Source organism: Lithobates pipiens, unplaced genomic scaffold (genome assembly GCF_037356315.1).
Source record: "Lithobates pipiens isolate NorthernLeopardFrog02 unplaced genomic scaffold, aLitPip1_a1.2 Scaffold_16, whole genome shotgun sequence".
In the NCBI taxonomy this organism is placed as follows: Eukaryota; Metazoa; Chordata; class Amphibia; order Anura; family Ranidae; genus Lithobates; species Lithobates pipiens.
Genome location: NW_027507748.1, coordinates 47563361 through 47584336, shown reverse-complemented (window position 1 = coordinate 47584336; position 20976 = coordinate 47563361). Strand labels below are relative to the sequence as shown.

Here is a 20976-nt window from a genome sequence, read left to right as displayed (position 1 = left end):
TTTGGGTTATCTGTTTGTCCTGAAGAACACTTTTACCAGGACTGAAGGTGAGGGCAAACCCAACATTTTGGATTTGCCCTTTGGTATGGGAATAGATGTTGAAGCTGCATGTGACAGATGGAGCAGGGGACAAAGAAGTAGGCGCGCTTCACACAACTTCTGACAATTGTCTGATGGGGATTTTAGATACAAAAGAATCTACCATTAACAATAGTATTTTTTTTCTTGTTTTTTTCCTCTCTAGTGTTCTTCTACATGAAGGTTGTGCTACAGTCCCAACAGTGGCAGAAAAGCTGACTGTGGAACTGGTGAAGCATATTCATGTAAGTTGTCTGTTTGCAATAGTAAATCTCATGGGATGATGTATGGTCCATGGTGACACTGTAGGATGTAATGATGTATGGTCCATGGTGACACTGTAAGATGGACCCTTTTGACAAATTCGTAAATTTCCCTATTTACGAATTTCCAAATTTACGAATTTCGAATTCACGAATTTCCCGAGTTTTTACATTTCCAAATTTCAAAAAATTTGGAATTTTGGAAATCCCAATTTTTCAGAAATTCCAAATTTGGAAATTCTAAATTTCGGAAATTCGAAAAATTAGAACTTTCAGAAGTTCTGAAATACGGAAATTTGAAAAATTGGAAAATTTCAGAAATTCAAAATGTCGGAAGTTCGAAATTTCAGAAATTAGAAAATTCAAATTTAGGAAATTCAAAAACTCTGAATTTTGGAAATTAGAAAATTCTAAAATTTGGAAATGTGAAAATCCAAAAATAAGAATGAAAATCTGAGAATTCAAAAGAATGAAAATCCGAAAATGTGAAAACCCAAAAATCTGAAATAACTAACTAATAATAACTATTAAATTATAGGTATTGGAATTTCCTTTTAAATTTGGCTGTTATGCCGCGTACACACGATCAAACAATCGGGTGGAAAAGTCCGGCAAACTGAAGTCCGCCAGACAATCCCCCCCGTGTGTAGCCTCCGGCATACTTTTTTGACCCGAAAGTACGGCGGACTTAGAATGTAGTTTTGCACTCCAATCTTCCCGCCGGACTCGCATTTCGGCGGACAATCCGGCCGTGTGTATGCCAGTCCGCCGTACTTTTGAAATGAGCGGACTTTTCGCCGCGTGCCCGGTCCCCGTCATTGTGAGCGGAGGACTCGGCGAGGCAACATCTGAAGAAGAAGAAGAACAGAAGAACGGAAGGCGGCGGCGACAGAAGACCGGGCCACCGCCTGTAAAAGAGCTAGAAGAAGGCGCGGTGGCCCGGCAGAAGAACCGAAGAGGGGGACAAGACCCCCGAAGTCAGAAGAAGAGGCCGGCGGTGAGGAAGAAAGCCGGGCTCCTCCACTAGCAAAAGAGCTACAAGAAGATAGCGGAGGAGTCCGGCAAGAAGACCCCCGAAGACGGAAGACCCCCGGAGCTGTGCAATAAACTATTTTATCTCGTGTGTTGTGTTTTTTTTGTACTTTTATTTTACAGGTGAATGGGTAGGGGTCCATTGTACCCCATACTCATTCACATAGGGTGGGGGGCCGGTATCCGGGGCCCCCTTATTAAAGGGGGCTCCCGGATTCAGATAAGCCCCCCGCCCGCAGACCCTGACAACCAACGGCCAGGGTTGTCGGGAAGAGGCCCTTGTCCTCATCAACATGGGGACAAGATGCTTTGGGGTGGGGGGGCTGCGCAGCCCCCCCTTCCCCAAGGCACCCCCCATGTTGAGGGCACACGGCCTGGTACGGCTCAGGAGGGGGGGGGGGGGGGCGCTCGCTCGCCCCTCCTTTCCTGGCCGGCCGGGTAGCGTGCTCGGACAAGGGTCTGTTGTGGACTTTGGGGGGACCCCCACGCCGATTTTTTTCGGCGTTGGGGTTCCCCTTTAAGTCCATACCAGGTGGCGGGGCCGGCGGCGTCTCCTTCGCGGGCCCCGCCTACCTGGAGACCCGCTCGAAATGAGCGGACTTTTCTTCGGGCGGGAAAAGTCCGCTCATTTCACAGCCGGATTGTCCGCCGAAATGCGAGTCTGGCGGGAAGATTGGAGTGCAAAACTACATTCTAAGTCCGCCGTACTTTCGGGTCAAAAAAGTATGCCGGAGGCTACACACGGGGGGATTGTCTGGCGGACTTCAGTTTGCTGGACTTTTCCACCCGATTGTTTGATCGTGTGTACGCGGCATAACAAGTACGAATTTATCCAAAGTTACGAATGATCTGAAATAATGAATGCCGTATCTAAAAGAATGGAACGTATTTATTAATAATAAATAACAATAATAATAATAAAACCTCTTTATTATTATTATTATTTATTATTAATTTGTTCCATTCCATTTGTTTAGATGCGGCATTCGTTATTTTGGATAATTTGTAACTTGAGATAAATTTTGTGTTCATTATGTTCACAAACAGCCAAATTTGAAAGGAAATTCCAACACCTATAATTTAATAGTTGTTATTATTAGTTAGTTATTATTTCAAATTTTACTGATTTTCTTTTTTTTCTGATTTTTTAATTTTCATATTTTCGAATTATCGGATTTTTGAATTCTGAAAATTCAAAAATTCAGAATTCGAAAATTCAGAAATTTGGAATTTGAAAATTCAAAATTTGGAAATTCAAAGATTCGGAAATGTGAAAATTCAGGAATTTGGAAATGTGAAAATTCGGAAATCTGAAAATTCTAAAAATCTAAAATTCTGAAATTCTAAAATCCGAATTTTTGAATTTCCAAATTCAGAATTTTTGAATTTCCAAAAAATGCAAAAAAACGAATGAAACGAAACAACAAACACATTTTTTGTCAGTGCACATGTCTTATATGAGGGGAAAAATGTCTAGTGTGACAAACCCACATCTACATACTTTTCCTGTTCTCCCTCCACTTTTTCTGGTCTTAGGTCTCATATTATGTTCCTCTCGCTTACCTTTTCCTTTTTTTTCCTAATCCACCTCAAGTCTGAAATGTACAACTCTAAGTACAGAGACTGGAAGGTATTCTGTCCCCTTCACATGGTTATCTATGACAATCTTTACCTCCTCCCCCCCCCCCCACTACGGGGTTGGCTATGTCTTACCTGCACTATTATGTTATGGAATATTGGGGGTTGATTTACTAAAGGCAAATAGGCTGTGCACATTGCAAAGGGCAGTTGCACTCTGCAAGTGCAGTTGCTCCGGAGCTTAGTAAATGGGGTAAGGCTTCACTTTACAAGGAGTACCCAATCACGTGCAAGGAAAATAAAGAAAAATGCATTTTTGCTTGCACATGATTGGATGATGGAAGGCAGTAAAACTTTTGCTCATTTACTGAGCTCCGGAGCAACTGCTCTTGCAGAATGCAACTGCACAGTCTATTTGGCTTTAGTAAATCAACCCCCATAGTCTGTACACTTGGAAATTACATTTCTTTATGTAGTTTACTCAGACAAGGCTTTGCTCTTTGTACTTTTTTTTTTTTTTATCTGTTAAAATAAATAAAACACTTTTTTGACCATAAAATTTAGTGTGACAATCGGGACCAGAGATATCCTCTTCTGTTCATGTCTACTTTGTGGCACAGTCACATCCTCCCCATAGCAAGGATAACTTTGCACACAAATGCTGCAAATCATTGAACAGTTTCTTGTGTTTGGTACTGGGGGATACAAGGGGGTGTATTTCTAGGTCCGTCTGATTTTTTTTAAACGATCGGATTAGCCCACACACGATCGAATTGTCTGACGGACTGATTCCGTCTGACCTAGTCTGCCGGAAAGTCCGGTCGTGTGTATATGGCTTAAGTGGTTAAAGTAGTGCAGTGCAGAGTATCAAAAAATGGCCTGGTTATGAAGGGGGTGAAACCTTCTGGAGCTGAATTGGTTAAGGCACCAGATTTTTTCAAAAACATATCTAAATGAATAAAAAAAAAAAAAAAAAAACAAAGAAAAAAAAACAATAGATTTGCATTTAATTGCATGTGAGAGTGCTGGAAGACATGCGGTTTTGGGTTATTTTTTTAGGTTTATTGTTCATCACTTTCTCTTTTTTTTTTTCAGAGAACATTGCCCACTATGGAGAAACAGATCATAAGGAAATTACGGGATGCAGAAGACAAGCTAAACCTAATTAGTTCATGTGTCCCCGACACTGATACAGAGAGGCTTACTTTTCTAATAGAGGTAAGAGATGCAACACAGACAGAGAAACTTCAGAAAAGTTGTGCTCAGTGCAGTGGTCCTCTTCTTTGAGGGGGTTGTTACCTGTAATCCAGTTATTTCTTAGATATCAGACAACCTTGCTTTTCTAAGTTTTGCAAAGTGACTATGCAATAGCTCTTCTCTCCTCTTCGCTATAACAGTAGTGCAGGGCCGGTGTTACCACTAGGCAGAGTAGGCAGCCGCCTAGGGTGCACTACCACCTAGGGCGCCACCATGGCCTCTGTCCCGGTGAAGCTCCAGGCTTGTATGATCTCGGTGCAGGGCTGGGGGTCCCAGGGAACACATCTAGTGTGTATTGGCAATCCTCTGATGTGTCCCGCTGAGCGCCCCGCTGTCTCCTCACACAGTAATATCTCACAGCGCCACTCCAGAACTCCTTTACTCCAGCCTGTCCCTCTGGTGCAGTGCTGCGTGTCTGTGTAACACTGAGTGCAGCAGAGGGGTGGGGCTCGGTGAAGATGGAAGCATTGAGAGAGGTGCAGCGTGGATGGTGGATGGTGGTGCTGGCGGGCACTCCTAAGCTATACTACCCGACTGCTTCTGAGGAGAGCCCTGATGTTATGGTCAATAAAGCCATGAAGAACAGAGGTAAGGAGGAGGACGGATCCTCCGCGATCTACATCAAGCTGTGTGTGGGGGGTGGGGGGGGGTGAGTGGTGCAGGAAGTAGGAGTGAGTGTATGGGTCACGTTGGTGGGTTAGTGTATATACCAGGTAGGTGGGTCAGTATATGTGTCAGGTAGGTGGGTCAGTGTATGTGTCAGGTAGGTGGATCAGTGTATGTGTCAGGTAGGTCAGTGTAGTGCTCAGGGAGGGGGGTCACTGTATGTGTCAGGTAGGTGGGTCAGTGTATGCACCAGGTAAGTAGGTCAGTATATGTGTCAAGTAGGTGTATCAGTGTATGTGTCAGGTAGGTCAGTGTAGGGGTCAGGTAGGTAGGTCAGTGTATGTGTCAGGTGGGTCACTGTATATGGGGGGGGGTGAGTGGTGCAGGAAGTAGGAGTGAGTGTATGGGTCACGTTGGTGGGTTAGTGTATATACCAGGTAGGTGGGTCAGTATATGTGTCAGGTAGGTGGGTCAGTGTATGTGTCAGGTAGGTGGATCAGTGTATGTGTCAGGTAGGTCAGTGTAGTGCTCAGGGAGGTGGGTCACTGTATGTGTCAGGTAGGTGGGTCAGTGTATGCACCAGGTAAGTAGGTCAGTATATGTGTCAAGTAGGTGTATCAGTGTATGTGTCAGGTAGGTCAGTGTAGGGGTCAGGTAGGTAGGTCAGTGTATGTGTCAGGTGGGTCACTGTATATGTCAGGTAGGTCAGTGTAGTGGTCAAGCAGGTGGGTCAGGTAGGTCAGTGTAGGGGCCAGGCAGGTAGGTCAATGTATGTGTCAGGTAGGTGGGTCACTGTATGTGTCAGGTAGGTCAGTGTAGAGTCAGTGTAGGGGTCAGGTAGGTGTCAGGTAGGTCAGTGTATGTGTCAGGTAGGTCAGTGTATGTGTCAGGTGGGTCACTGTATGTGTCAGGTGGGTCACTGTATGTGTCAGGTGGGTCACTGTGTGTGTCAGGTAGGTCAGTGTAGCAGTCAGGTAGGTCAGTGTATGGGTCAGGTAGGTCAGTGTAGCGGTCAGGTAGGTCACTGTATGTGTCAGGTAGGTGGGTCAGTGTATGTACCAGGTAAGTAGGTCAGTATATGTGTCAAGTAGGTGTATCAGTGTATGTGTCAGGTAGGTGGGTTAGGTAGGTCAGTGTAGTGGTCAGGTAGGTAGGTCAGTGTATGTGTCAGGTGGGTCACTGCATGTGTCAGGTAGGTCAGTGTAGGGGTCAGGTAGGTAGGTCAATGTATGTGCCAGGTAGTTGGGTCACTGTATGTGTCAGGTAGGTCAGTGTAATGGTCAGGTAGGTAGGTCAATGTATGTGTCAGGTAGTTGGGTCACTGTATGTGTTAGGTAGGTCAGTGTAGAGGTCAGGTAGGTAGGTCAATGTATGTGTCAGGTAGTTGGGTCACTGTATGTGTCAGGTAGGTCAGTGTAATGGTCAGGTAGGTCACATGTGTTGCAAAGGCAGGGCAAAGGGGATGGAGTCAGGGGTTGAGCCAAGGGGGTGGCAAAATTTGGTTTTGCCTTGGGTGTCAAAAATCCTTGCACCGGGCCTCCAGTAGTGTTCTGTAGTCATAACCCACTAGACTTCTTCCAAATCAACAGGTATTTTTTTTCAGCTTCTCAGATATAACAAAATGCTTTAAGAGACCAAAAGGGAGCAAATAAGACAAGTCAATTTTTATGGATATTTTTACATAGTTACATTGGTCCAGCTTCAACCAATGTAAGTACACTATATTGTCAAAAGTATTGGGACACTTGCCTTTACACACATGAACCTTAATGGCATCCCAGTCTAAAGCCCACACGATCGGATTGTCCGTAGACAAAGCACCAGACTTTTGTCAGAAGGGCATGCCGTGAACTTGTCTTGCATACAAACGGTACACAGTTGTCGGCCAACAAACATGAATGAAGTGATGTACTATGTGGAATTTCAGCTCTTGAGCGCCACCCTTTGGGCATCTTCTGCTAATGTTGTGCTTCGTGAGTATTGATTCTGAGCATGCGTGTTTGTATTTTGGACTTCTGTGTGATGGACTTGTGTACATACGGTAGGAATATCTGACAACAGACTGGTGTCTGCCAAAAATTGACTAACCTGCCATCCAACATTTACTAACCTGCCACCCAACATTTACTAACTTGCCATCCAACATTTGTTGGCCGAAAGTTGGCCAACAATTGTCTGATGGAGCGTACTAACGGCCGGATTTTAGGCAAACAGTCTGTCATCACACAATTCCTGGACGAAAATCTGATCGTGTGTACGAGGCTTAAGTCTGTAGGGTTCAGTATTGAGTTGGCCCACCCTTTGTAGCTATAACAGCTTCACCTCTTCTGGGAAGGCCGTCCACAAGGTTTAGGAGCAGGGCCGCTGATAGAAATCATGGGGCCCCGTACAGCCTATCTGACGGGGCCCCCTTCAGCTCCACCCTGTTTTCTCCCCTGGTCCCTCCTCCAGCCCCACCCCTCCCCAGATGGTCAGAGACTGCAGATATAGTACAGGAGATGGTCAGAGACTGCAGACATTCCACAGGAGATGGTCAGAGACTTTAGACATGGTACAGGAGATGATCAGAGACTGCAGACATACTACAGGAGATGATCAGAGACTGCAGACATTCCACAGGAGATGATCAGAGACTGCAGACATACCACAGGAGATGGTCAGAGACTGCAGACATACCACAGGAGATGGTCAGAGACTGCAGACATAGTACAGGAGATGATCAGAGACTGTAGACATAGTAGAGGAGATGGTCAGAGACTGGATACATAGTACAGGAGATGATCAGAGACTGCAGACATAGTACAGAAGAGGGTCAGAGACTGCAGACATAGTACAGGAGATGGTCAGAGACTGCATACATACTATAGGAGATGATCAGAGACTGCAGACATAGTACAGGAGATGATCGGAGACTGCAGACATAGTACAGCAGATGATCAGAGACTGCAGACATGGTACAGGAGATGATCAGAGACTGCAGACATAGTACAGGAGAGGGTCAGAGACTGCAGACATAGTACAGGAGATGATCAGAGACTGCAGACATGGTACAGAAGATGATCAGAGACTGCAGACATGGTACAGGAGATGATCAGAGACTGCAGACATGGTACAGGAGATGATCAGAGACTGCAGACATGGTACAGGAGATGATCAGAGACTGCAGACATGGTACAGGAGATGATCAGAGACTGCAGACATAGTACAGGAGATGATCAGAGACTGCAGACATAGTACAGGAGATGATCAGAGACTGCAGACATAGTACAGGAGACAGTTAGGGATTGCAGACATAGTACAGGAGATGATCAGAGACTGCATACATAATACAGGAGATGATCAGAGACTGCAGACATGGTACAGGAGATGATCAGAGACTGCAGACATGGTACAGGAGATGATCAGAGACTGCAGACATGGTACAGGAGATGATCAGAGACTGCAGACATGGTACAGGAGATGATCAGAGACTGCAGACATGGTACAGGAGATGATCAGAGACTGCAGACATAGTACAGGAGATGGTTAGGGATCGCAGACATGATTGATTCAGGAGATGGTCAGAGACTCCGTTTATGGCTGAACCCAGTGTACAAGTATATAGTATCACAGGGCTGATCCACTCTATTTAAACCACCTCTGCAAGATCAAGTCAGTGATTTTCCTTTGAAAGTACAACCAAGTGACAGAAGACAGCTTCACATACAATTTCCAAAATACTAATTTTCTTACAAACTGTGAACTGGTCAGGATTACTGAGGACAGTAACCAGTTAATGGGTCTGTGAAGCTTCTAGCCTGATTTAGAAGTAAATCCTTCTCCAAAAAAGAATTAAAATATCAAACAATCTGTGCAGCACACAGAGCTCTGGCTAAATAGTTGATTATAAGCTGAAATGGTTAAAAGCTGCTACAGAGTCTTCCAGGAATCTTATCAGTGTGATCAGACAATGTGCAGGTCAGGTTAGGCAGATAAAAAAAAAAAGTAACCAGCAAGACAAGAGGGAGGGGAGGCTGAACGATAACCTGTACACTGGCTGATCACACGGAAGACACTGCAGCCAGCCAGTTACGTGTAACTGTGCTCCAGACGATCCTGTTTCCTGCAGAACTTGTATTGCTGTAGTCATACCTCCTTGTGTCTCCCTCCTGGCTCTCCCCCATTCAGCCCCACTCCAGCATTGTTTACAGTTAAAGGTGAGCGGGCTGAAGAAGGGGAGGGCTACACTTTTTTTTTTTTTAATTAGTTACTATGCATTCTTTCATCCCTGTTTATATTGCCTGGGCCCCCCCCTGGTGGCCAGGCCCGGTACAACAGGGCCAGTCTTACTGGCTTATCAGCGGCCCTGTTTAGGAGTGTGTCTATGGGAATGTTTGACCATTCTTCCAGAAGCCGAGTGGCTGCCCTGCTACCTTCTGAATACAGGAGGTCGGCTACCCAGCACAGGCGCCATTCAGAGATCGCTGTGCATTTTTTCAATTAATGCAAAGCGTTCTCTGATTGGATGAGGTGGAGAGGCGGGGCGTTGACATCACACTGTCCACCTTTTACATTCATTGAGAAAATACAAAGCATTCTCTGAAGGTGGCCCATACCCAGCAGCCAACTTCCCATGTTTACAATGTAGCAGGGCAACCGCTGGGCAAGGAACACAGAAGCTAGTAGAGATCACTGTAGTATGGGTGCCTAATACAGTGATTTCCAGCTTCTAGAGGGAATAAAAAAATGTTATATGCAAAGTTACATTGTTCCAAGCTGGACCAATGTAACTATGTAAAAATATCCATACCTGGGAATTCTCCTTTAATAAGTTCCAGACTTTGGTGGTACCACATACAGCCCAAAAACTTCATCAAAGTACACAGGGTGTATTCCATATATGATTGGTCTCCAAAATGTGGCCCTTGGGGCACAATTCCTCCCACTGATACCAACGATGGGGAACTATTCCTCCCATTGACATCAATGATGGGGAACTATTCCTCCCACTGACACCAATGATGGGGCACTATTCCTCCCATTGATATCAATGATGGGGCACTGTTCCTCCCATTGACACCAATGATGAGGCACTATTTCTTCCACTGACACCAATGATGGGGCACTATTCCTCCCACTGATACCAATGATGGGGCACTATTCCTCCCACTGATACCAATAATGGGGCACAATTCCTCCCATTGACACCAACAATAAAAAATATTTAGTCCCACTGACCACCAAGCCTATGGCTTTGTTGACTCCCACCAATGCCAGGACCTTTTTTACTACCAATGGTCAAAGTACGGCCCCCCTAAAGTCTGAAGGACAGTAAATTGGCCCCTTGTTTAAAAAGTTTGAAGACGCCTGCCACATGTAGCGGATGACATTTTGGATAAAATGTCATACGCATGTAAATTTAGTTTTTGCCTCAGGACAGTAGGGGTTCTGAGTGCTAATTACATAGGATGGCCTTAACATCAGTCTGGCTGGGCTGTGTTGAAAGTTCTGCCTGGTCATGTGAACAGTGAGGTGCACATGACAGGCCAGAACCAGGCCGGGTTGGATGTTTTTGGTATCAGCCTTCTCTAAACCAATCAGTGTGAGTGCCGGGGCCCGCTGGGGAGTCTGGGAAGGGGTACTTAAGAAGTGTGGGTCACGTGGTGAGGGAGAGGAGTTTGTGAGGCCCGTGTGGTCAATTCTGTTTCCAGGACCGGGGTAGCCCCGTGAGGGGTCCCGGTCACGGGGTGTTCGACATCCCGCAACATGTTCCTGTTAGATGCCCCTAATAGAGCCGCCTGGTCTGGGGTAGGGATCCGTCTGTTCCTGAGTCATGGAACCGGCTGGTCCAAGTCACAGTAACTGAGGGAGGATTCAAGGTGTCCGGGTGTGCTCTCTGTGTGTTGGCAAAATTCGCAAGGTCTCAGAGGCTTCTCCACAAAAGGGTGGCTGCCGAGTACGGGTTGGAGTTTCCCTATGTCCCCAGGAATGTCATGACTGTAATTGAGGAAAGTCGTGAGGCTTGGTACGAAGATGATGTTTGGAACTACCTCAAGGTACCAAGGCCGCTCCGGAAAAAGGCCTTTTCACCGGAGCTCTATGACAGATTTCAAGGATGCTTGTTACTAGTGATGGACGAACTTCCGACGGGACGTTTCGCGAACGCGAAACGCGAACGGACACAAACGTTCGCGAAAACGACCGTTCGCCGCGGGCTCCATTGACTTCAATGGGAGGCGAATTTCGCAAACCTTTAGGTCGAATTTGCGGCCACGGGGTAATTATTAGGGGGTAGCACGTAGTCCCACCACCTGGACAATAGCATAATACATGTATGAGGTGAATTTGGGATCGATAACTACAAGCATTTTTTTTTTATTTGGGAAATTGTTCTGACAATTCAGGACTATGGAGCTAATGAAGGCAATGGAGGAGAGGGAAGGTCAGGGACCAGGGTAGGCAAACAAGAGGGTGCAGGAGATACAGAGCACTGACAGCAGCACCGTAATACAGAGCACTGACATCAGCACCGTGACATACAGCGCTGACAGCAGCTCCGTGACATACAGCGCTGACAGCAGCTCCGTGACATACAGCGCTGACAGCAGCTCCGTGACATACAGCGCTGACAGCAGCTCCGTGACATACAGCGCTGACAGCAGCTCCGTGACATACAGCGCTGACAGCAGCACCGTGACATACAGCGCTGACAGCAGCTCCGTGACATACAGCGCTGACAGCAGCTCCGTGACATACAGCGCTGACAGCAGCTCCGTGACATACAGCACTGACAGCAGCTCCGTGACATACAGCGCTGACAGCAGCTCCGTGACATACAGCGCTGACAGCAGCACCGTGACATACAGCGCTGACAGCAGCTCCGTGACATACAGCGCTGACAGCAGCTCCGTGACATACAGCGCTGACAGCAGCTCCGTGACATACAGCGCTGACAGCAGCTCCGTGACATACAGCGCTGACAGCAGCTCCGTGACATACAGCGCTGACAGCAGCTCCGTGACATACAGCGCTGACAGCAGCTCCGTGACATACAGCGCTGACAGCAGCTCCGTGACATACAGCGCTGACAGCAGCTCCGTGACATACAGCGCTGACAGCAGCTCCGTGACATACAGCGCTGACAGCAGCTCCGTGACATACAGCGCTGACAGCAGCACCGTAAGCAGCCCCAGGAGGAAGTCAGCACAGCACAGGGATGGTGTGATCCCCTCATAATAAGAACCCCCAGGAGGAAGTCAGCACAGCACAGGGATGGTGGGAGCCCCTCATAATAAGAACACCCAGGAGGAAGTCAGCACAGCACAGGGATGGTGGGAACCCCTCATAATAAGCAGCCCCAGTAGAAATATGACACCGCTCAACCTCTTCAAAGAGGAGGGTAGGGGCATATAGTACGGTGTGCTTTTTTGGGTCAGGGAAGTGAGCCAAATGAATTAAGAAGGTCTGTGTGCTTGATTCCAAAAATTGTTTATAGACATATACATGGTCTACTGATCACATGTGTTGAATTCCTCCGAGATCCATGCCTCATTCATTTTTAGAAATGTGAGGTAGTTAACACTGTGGTGAGCTAGGCGAGTACGCTTATCGGTCACAATCCCCCCTGCTGCGCTGAACGTCCTTTCGGACAGGACACTGGATGAGGGGCAAGCCAACAGTTCGATTGCAAATTGGGCAAGCTCTGGCCAGAGGTCAAGCCTGCCCACCCAGTAGTCTAGGGGTTCATCACTCCTCAGAGCGTCCACATCGGCCGTTAACCCAATGTAGTCGGACACCTGACGGTCTAGGCGTTCCCTGATGCTGGATCCGGATGACACCTGTCGATGGGTCGGCTGAAAGAATGACCTCATATCCGAAGTCACCAACACATCTTCAAACCGGCCTCTTCTTGCAGGCGCTGTTGGATTGGTACCCGCAAATCCTTCTCTGGGAGTGGGAATTGCTCCTCTGCCAGCGCACGCAAAAGCAGAATGCAGCATTTCTCGAAGCAAGGCCTGGAAGTGCTGCATTCTGACAGCCCTCTGCGACGGCGGTAACATTTCCGCCATTTTGTGTTTGTACCGGGGGTCTAAGTACGTTGCCACCCAGTACTGGTCCTTGACCCTCATGCTTTTTATACGGGGGTCCCTATTAAAACACTGGAGCATGAAGGCCCCCATTTGCACTAAAGTGGAAGCGGTGTGGTGGCCTGGCTCCTGCTCATCATCCAGGATAATGTCGTCCTCTTCATTCTCCTCTCCCCATCCTCGCACAACAGGGATCCCAGAAAGGTTTAAAGCATGCTCTTCTTGCTCCTGCTCATCCGCCCCGGCACCATCCTCCTCTGACTCCTCATCAGACTCCTGTTGTTGACTTGTCTCAGATAGAGTAGCCCCCCCTGGGAATTCATCCAGCATTGCGACTTCCTCATCTTCCCGCTCCTGCTCCTCCACAGCCTGATCAATGACACGACGCAATGCACGCTCCAGAAAGAAGGCATAAGGTACCATGTCACTGATGGCGCCATGGCTGCGACTGACCAGTTTGGTGATCTCCTCAAATGGCCGCAGAAGTCTGCATGTGTCGCGCATGAGCAGCCACTGGCGCGGTGAAAAAAAACCCAGCTCCCCAGAACCGTTTCTTTCGCAGAGTTCATACAGGTAGACGTTAACTGCACGTTTCTGCTGGAGCAGCCTATCAAGCATATAGAAGGTTGAGTTCCATCGCGTCGGGCAATCGCAAATAAGACGTCTGACCGGCAGATGGTGTCGCCGCTGAATGTCAGCAAGGCGAGCCATGGCCGTGTAAGATCTTCTGAAATGGGCCGAGATTTTCCTTGCCTGCCGCAAGATGTCCTGGACCCCAGGGTATTTGACAAGGAATCGCTGCACGACCAAGTTTAAGACGTGTGCCATGCACGGCACGTGCGTGATTTTGCCCTGTTTCAATGCGCTAAGCAGATTGGCACCGTTGTCACACACCACTTTACCAACTGTCAAATTGAGCGGTGTTAGCCACTCATCTGCCTGTGAACGCAAAGCTGAAAGGAGTGCCGGGCCAGTGTGGCTCTTTGCTTCCAGGCACAACAGACGCAGCACGGCATGGCAACGTCTCACCTGGCATGTGGAATAGGTTCTGGGGAGCTTGGGCGGTGCAGTGGAAGAGACGCTAGCAGCGGAAAAGGAGGAGGCAGCTGAGGAGGAGAGGGAGGAGGATGGAGTAGGAGGAGGAGAAGAAGAGTCAGGCCTGCATGCAATCCGTGGCGGTAAAACCAAATCTACACGGGTGCCACGGGTTACATGCTTGACGGCCGTCAGAAGGTTCACCCAGTGGGCAGTAAAACTGATATACCTTCCCTGCCCGTGTTTGCTAGACCACGTGTCTGTGGTCAGATGTATCTTGGCACCGACACTGTGTGCCAGAGATACATTCACTTGCCGCTGAACATGGCCATATAGCTCTGGGATGCCCTTCTCTGAGAAATACTTCCTTCCTGGGACCTTCCATTGTGGTGTTCCAATGGCCACAAATTTGCGAAAGGCCTCCGAGTCCACCAGTTTATATGGCAGTAGTTGGCGGGCTATGAGTTCTGACAAGCCAGCCGCCAACCGTTGGGCAAGAGGGTTATCCGGCGTCATCATTTTTTTACGCTCAAACATTAGGCCCACGGAAGCCTGCCTTTTTGCAGAAAAATGTGAGCTTGGCGTGATGGAAGGTGGAGTGGAGGACAATTGTGAGGAGAGAGGAGAAGGAGAAGTAGAAGACGAGGCTGGACGGTGAGAGCCTGCAGTGTGGCTTTGTGTGTTCCGTTGCTCCCACTGGGCTCGGTGATGGCTGCTCATGTGCCTTCTTAAGGCGGTCGTCCCTAGGTGAGTATTGGGCTTACCGCGACTAACGCGTTGACTGCAAAGATTGCAGATGGCAACGCTATTGTCAGCAGCGGACACGTTAAAAAAAGCCCACACTGCGGAGCCATGTGCCGGTGTCCTGGGAGCGCCAGATGTGACCGTACATGGTCGATGACTCGCTCCTGATACATTTGCAGTCTGCTTTGTCCCTGCTGTGCAATGTAAGTCATTGCTGCTTCTCCTCCCTATCTGCTGGTCCATATCTCCCTCTGAACTCCCCTCCTCTTCCTCTCTTGTGGGCACCCACGTGACATCACTAGACACGTCATCATCAACGTCACCTTCCCCACCGCTATAAGTAGAGATCTCGGAGTAGGCAGCAACACCGGGGACCAACCTCCTCCTTGGGCTGATCTGGGTACTGGCGTCAGACTGCTGAGTAGCGCTTGTTGCTACCTCCTCTTCCTGATCCAATACCAAGAGTGGCTGCGCATCAGAAATGTCCTCTTGATATGGATCGGAAAATAATTCCAGTGACTCAAGCGGAAGGTATGTGGTGGTGGTGGTGGTGGTCGTGTTGTTGGTGGTAGTGTCTTTGGGGGTGCACATAGCAGAGAGTGAAGAAGAGGGTGCAGATCGAGAGGATGAGGAGGGTGCAGAAGAGTAAGGCTGAGCGAGCCACTCAACCAAGTCTGGTGCATCCTTTAAAGTAATTGAACGCACCTTCTGCAACTTCCCACTTTGGCTCAAGCCTGTTGCTCCTGCCCTACCCCTACCACCCCTGCGGAAGGGCCTGCCTCTTCCTCTGCATGTCATTTTTTAAATGACCCTGTGACAAAACTCTTAGTCCCTATACCGCTGAAGGACTGCTGCAGTATAGGTGAGCGGTCAGCAGTGGTGCACGTCAACCCTATCTATTGTGGACCTATAGCGGTCCTTACAGAACAGCAGACTGTACCGCACTCAAGCCTATGTACCGTAGCACCCTATACCAAGTTACCAGTCCTTATAAGAACTTTTGTGGACCAAGCAGGTTGTGTATTAGTGTTTAGCAGACTGTACGTCAGTCCCTATACCGCTGAAGGACTGCTGCAGTATAGGGCAGCGGTCAGCAGTGGTGCACGTCAACCCTATCTATTGTGGACCGATAGCGGTCCTTACAGAACAGCAGACTGTACCGCACTCAAGCCTATGTACCGTAGCACCCTATACCAAGTTACCAGTCCTTATAAGAACTTTTGTGGACCAAGCAGGTTGTGTATTAGTGTTTAGCAGACTGTACGTCAGTCCCTATACCGCTGAAGGACTGCTGCAGTATAGGGCAGCGGTCAGCAGTGGTGCACGTCAACCCTATCTATTGTGGACCGATAGCGGTCCTTACAGAACAGCAGACTGTACCGCACTCAAGCCTATGTACCGTAGCACCCTATACCAAGTTACCAGTCCTTATAAGAACTTTTGTGGAACAAGCAGGTTGTGTGTTAGTGATTAGCAGACTGTACGTCAGTCCCTATACCGCTGAAGGACTGCTGCAGTATAGGTGAGCGGTCAGCAGTGGTGCACGTCAACCCTATCTATTGTGGACCGATAGCGGTCCTTACAGAACAGCAGACTGTACCGCACTCAAGCCTATGTACCGTAGCACCCTATACCAAGTTACCAGTCCTTATAAGAACTTTTGTGGAACAAGCAGGTTGTGTGTTAGTGATTAGCAGACTGTACGTCAGTCCCTATACCGCTGAAGGACTGCTGCAGTATAGGTGAGCGGTCAGCAGTGGTGCACGTCAACCCTATCTATTGTGGACCGATAGCGGTCCTTACAGAACAGCAGACTGTACCGCACTCAAGCCTATGTACCGTAGCACCCTATACCAAGTTACCAGTCCTTATAAGAACTTTTGTGGACCAAGCAGGTTGTGTATTAGTGTTTAGCAGACTGTACGTCAGTCCCTATACCGCTGAAGGACTGCTGCAGTATAGGGCAGCGGTCAGCAGTGGTGCACGTCAACCCTATCTATTGTGGACCGATAGCGGTCCTTACAGAACAGCAGACTGTACCGCACTCAAGCCTATGTACCGTAGCACCCTATACCAAGTTACCAGTCCTTATAAGAACTTTTGTGGAACAAGCAGGTTGTGTGTTAGTGATTAGCAGACTGTACGTCAGTCCCTATACCGCTGAAGGACTGCTGCAGTATAGGGCAGCGGTCAGCAGTGGTGCACGTCAACCCTATCTATTGTGGACCGATAGCGGTCCTTACAGAACAGCAGACTGTACCGCACTCAAGCCTATGTACCGTAGCACCCTATACCAAGTTACCAGTCCTTATAAGAACTTTTGTGGACCAAGCAGGTTGTGTATTAGTGTTTAGCAGACTGTACGTCAGTCCCTATACCGCTGAAGGACTGCTGCAGTATAGGGCAGCGGTCAGCAGTGGTGCACGTCAACCCTATCTATTGTGGACCGATAGCGGTCCTTACAGAACAGCAGACTGTACCGCACTCAAGCCTATGTACCGTAGCACCCTATACCAAGTTACCAGTCCTTATAAGAACTTTTGTGGAACAAGCAGGTTGTGTGTTAGTGATTAGCAGACTGTACGTCAGTCCCTATACCGCTGAAGGACTGCTGCAGTATAGGGCAGCGGTCAGCAGTGGTGCACGTCAACCCTATCTATTGTGGACCGATAGCGGTCCTTACAGAACAGCAGACTGTACCGCACTCAAGCCTATGTACCGTAGCACCCTATACCAAGTTACCAGTCCTTATAAGAACTTTTGTGGAACAAGCAGGTTGTGTGTTAGTGATTAGCAGACTGTACGTCAGTCCCTATACCGCTGAAGGACTGCTGCAGTATAGGTGAGCGGTCAGCAGTGGTGCACGTCAACCCTATCTATTGTGGACCGATAGCGGTCCTTACAGAACAGCAGACTGTACCGCACTCAAGCCTATGTACCGTAGCACCCTATACCAAGTTACCAGTCCTTATAAGAACTTTTGTGGACCAAGCAGGTTGTGTATTAGTGTTTAGCAGACTGTACGTCAGTCCCTATACCGCTGAAGGACTGCTGCAGTATAGGGCAGCGGTCAGCAGTGGTGCACGTCAACCCTATCTATTGTGGACCGATAGCGGTCCTTACAGAACAGCAGACTGTACCGCACTCAAGCCTATGTACCGTAGCACCCTATACCAAGTTACCAGTCCTTATAAGAACTTTTGTGGAACAAGCAGGTTGTGTGTTAGTGATTAGCAGACTGTACGTCAGTCCCTATACCGCTGAAGGACTGCTGCAGTATAGGGCAGCGGTCAGCAGTGGTGCACGTCAACCCTATCTATTGTGGACCGATAGCGGTCCTTACAGAACAGCAGACTGTACCGCACTCAAGCCTATGTACCGTAGCACCCTATACCAAGTTACCAGTCCTTATAAGAACTTTTGTGGAACAAGCAGGTTGTGTGTTAGTGATTAGCAGACTGTACGTCAGTCCCTATACCGCTGAAGGACTGCTGCAGTATAGGTGAGCGGTCAGCAGTGGTGCACGTCAACCCTATCTATTGTGGACCGATAGCGGTCCTTACAGAACAGCAGACTGTACCGCACTCAAGCCTATGTACCGTAGCACCCTATACCAAGTTACCAGTCCTTATAAGAACTTTTGTGGACCAAGCAGGTTGTGTATTAGTGTTTAGCAGACTGTACGTCAGTCCCTATACCGCTGAAGGACTGCTGCAGTATAGGGCAGCGGTCAGCAGTGGTGCACGTCAACCCTATCTATTGTGGACCGATAGCGGTCCTTACAGAACAGCAGACTGTACCGCACTCAAGCCTATGTACCGTAGCACCCTATACCAAGTTACCAGTCCTTATAAGAACTTTTGTGGACCAAGCAGGTTGTGTATTAGTGTTTAGCAGACTGTACGTCAGTCCCTATACCGCTGAAGGACTGCTGCAGTATAGGGCAGCGGTCAGCAGTGGTGCACGTCAACCCTATCTATTGTGGACCGATAGCGGTCCTTACAGAACAGCAGACTGTACCGCACTCAAGCCTATGTACCGTAGCACCCTATACCAAGTTACCAGTCCTTATAAGAACTTTTGTGGAACAAGCAGGTTGTGTGTTAGTGATTAGCAGACTGTACGTCAGTCCCTATACCGCTGAAGGACTGCTGCAGTATAGGGCAGCGGTCAGCAGTGGTGCACGTCAACCCTATCTATTGTGGACCGATAGCGGTCCTTACAGAACAGCAGACTGTACCGCACTCAAGCCTATGTACCGTAGCACCCTATACCAAGTTACCAGTCCTTATAAGAACTTTTGTGGAACAAGTGAGTTGTGAATGTTTAGCAGACTGCAGCAGAAGGGCAGCAGTCAAGTATAATATCCTTTCTATATTTGGAAGAAAGAATATTATACATGTACAAGCCTATTACTGTACCACTGATACCAGTCCTGAAAAGAACCTTTGTGGAACTAATAATAACAGCAAGTCTTTAAAATTACCCTCACTGCCTGACAACACTGCTTCCTTCCTGTCCCTATACAAATTGGCAAAAAAAGAGAACGATTAGTGGTTACTGGAACAGCTCTTTTGTGGACCTTGATAGTAACAGCTAATGATGATGATGATGATGATGATGATGAAAGACTAATCTGGCTGTCCCTGTAGCATACACCGTCCTTTCCCTTTCTCTAAACTAACAAAAGACACTCAGGCTGCTGCAAGAATCAGCAGCACAGCAAACCTATCAACACCTAACACCTATACCAGTCCTGAAAAGAACTTTTGTGTACCAAATAGCTAGTGGTTTATCTCTCCCTACTCCACACAGGAACCTGTCCCTATCTTAACAGAAGAAAGAATGTAAAATGGCCACCGGATCGGGTGTATTTATAGGTTAGGGGGAATGTACAAGTGTCCATGTGCTGTCATGTCTCAATTGGCTGTCCTGTATCACATGATAAACGTGTCACCAAAGGTTAAAGTTCTTGTATACATTAAACACGTAAGTCCGCCGCGGCGAACGACGGAAAAAGGCGTTCGAACGTGCGGACCGCGAATGTCGGAAATTCGCCGCGAAACGACCGCCGGGCGAACCGTTCGGCCATCACTACTTGTTACACTGGAGCTACGGTCGGCACATCTACAGTGACAAAGTCATAATATGCAGACCGGATAAAGAGAGTGCCATTTATTTCATTACTACTGTTGATGCTCAAGGGAAAGATCTAACTCTACCTGACCCAAGGTTCTATTGGTGAACTGTTCCTTGAGTCAAGTTTTTGAGAAGTTTTGCAGAAAGAAGAGAAGAGTTTCCTCGTGTCTTTAATTTTTTTTCAATGTTTCTGCAATCCGCAAAGACTCTGGGGTAGTTAGACAGGTAGTCTACCAGAAGATGTATGTCAAGTTCTTCAGGCTTTTAGCCCACCGTGTTCATTTGTTAAAGGACTTGCAGTTACAGCGGCTCTGACCACTAGGTGGCGTGAGTCGGCGGAAAAGTAGTGGTAATAGGCAAAGACTTTTCTTTCACCAGCAATTAGAGCGTGTTAGAGAGATATTTCATATACTTGTGAAGGAGGAAATTCCGTTGTGTCAATGATGGAATTTTGCCCTTCAAAAACAGAGTGTATAGTGTACAGTGTTGCCTTTGGTATTATGTTTTTCTTTCAGGATGCATCGAGATCAGCTGTCAAGCTCACCAGAGTCTGGGTGGGCTTAGACAGTTAGCTGGGTGGTATGCATACAGCATTGAAAATGTCATTGTGATAAATGTTAATGTTCAAACATGTTTTCCTTTCTTTCCCTTCCCCCAGTACTCAATATAAGAACTCAGGCACCATTTACTTTTTGTGTGTAGGATTTTTGCCTCAGTTGTTACCTAGACTATGGGGACATCATCTAAATGACTGGGGGATGTGTAACGAATGACATTTTGGATAAAATGTCATACGCATGTAAATTTAGTTTTTGCCTCAGGACAGTAGGGGTTCTGAGGGTTAATTACATAGGTTGGCCTTAACATCAGTCTGGCTGGGCCGTGTTGGAAGTTCTGCCTGGTCATGTGAACAGTGAGGTGCACATGACAGGCCAGAACCAGGCCTGGTTGGATGTTTTGGGTATCAGCCTTCTCGGATCTAATCAGTGGGAGTGCCGGGGCCCGCTGGGGATTCTGGGAAGGGGTACTTAAGAGGTGTGGGTCACGTGGTGAGGGAGAGGAGTTTGCAAGGCCCGTGTGGTCTGTTCTGTTTCCAGGACCGGGGTAGCCCCGTGAGGGGTCCCGGTCACAGGGTGTTCGACATCACGCAACATGTTCCTGTTAGATGCCCCTAATAG

General features: G+C 47.9%; 1 protein-coding gene across 1 annotated transcript in view; it reads left to right on the top strand.

Annotated features, from left to right (window-relative positions):
• Positions 1-20976, top strand: part of LOC143984100 (uncharacterized) — a 106713-nt gene that overhangs the window by 55729 nt on the left and 30008 nt on the right. The window contains exons 10-11 of the mRNA XM_077484416.1: positions 245-323; positions 4047-4169. Of these exons, the coding sequence (XP_077340542.1) occupies positions 245-323; positions 4047-4169 (202 nt within the window). The remainder of the gene's footprint in view (positions 1-244; positions 324-4046; positions 4170-20976) is intronic.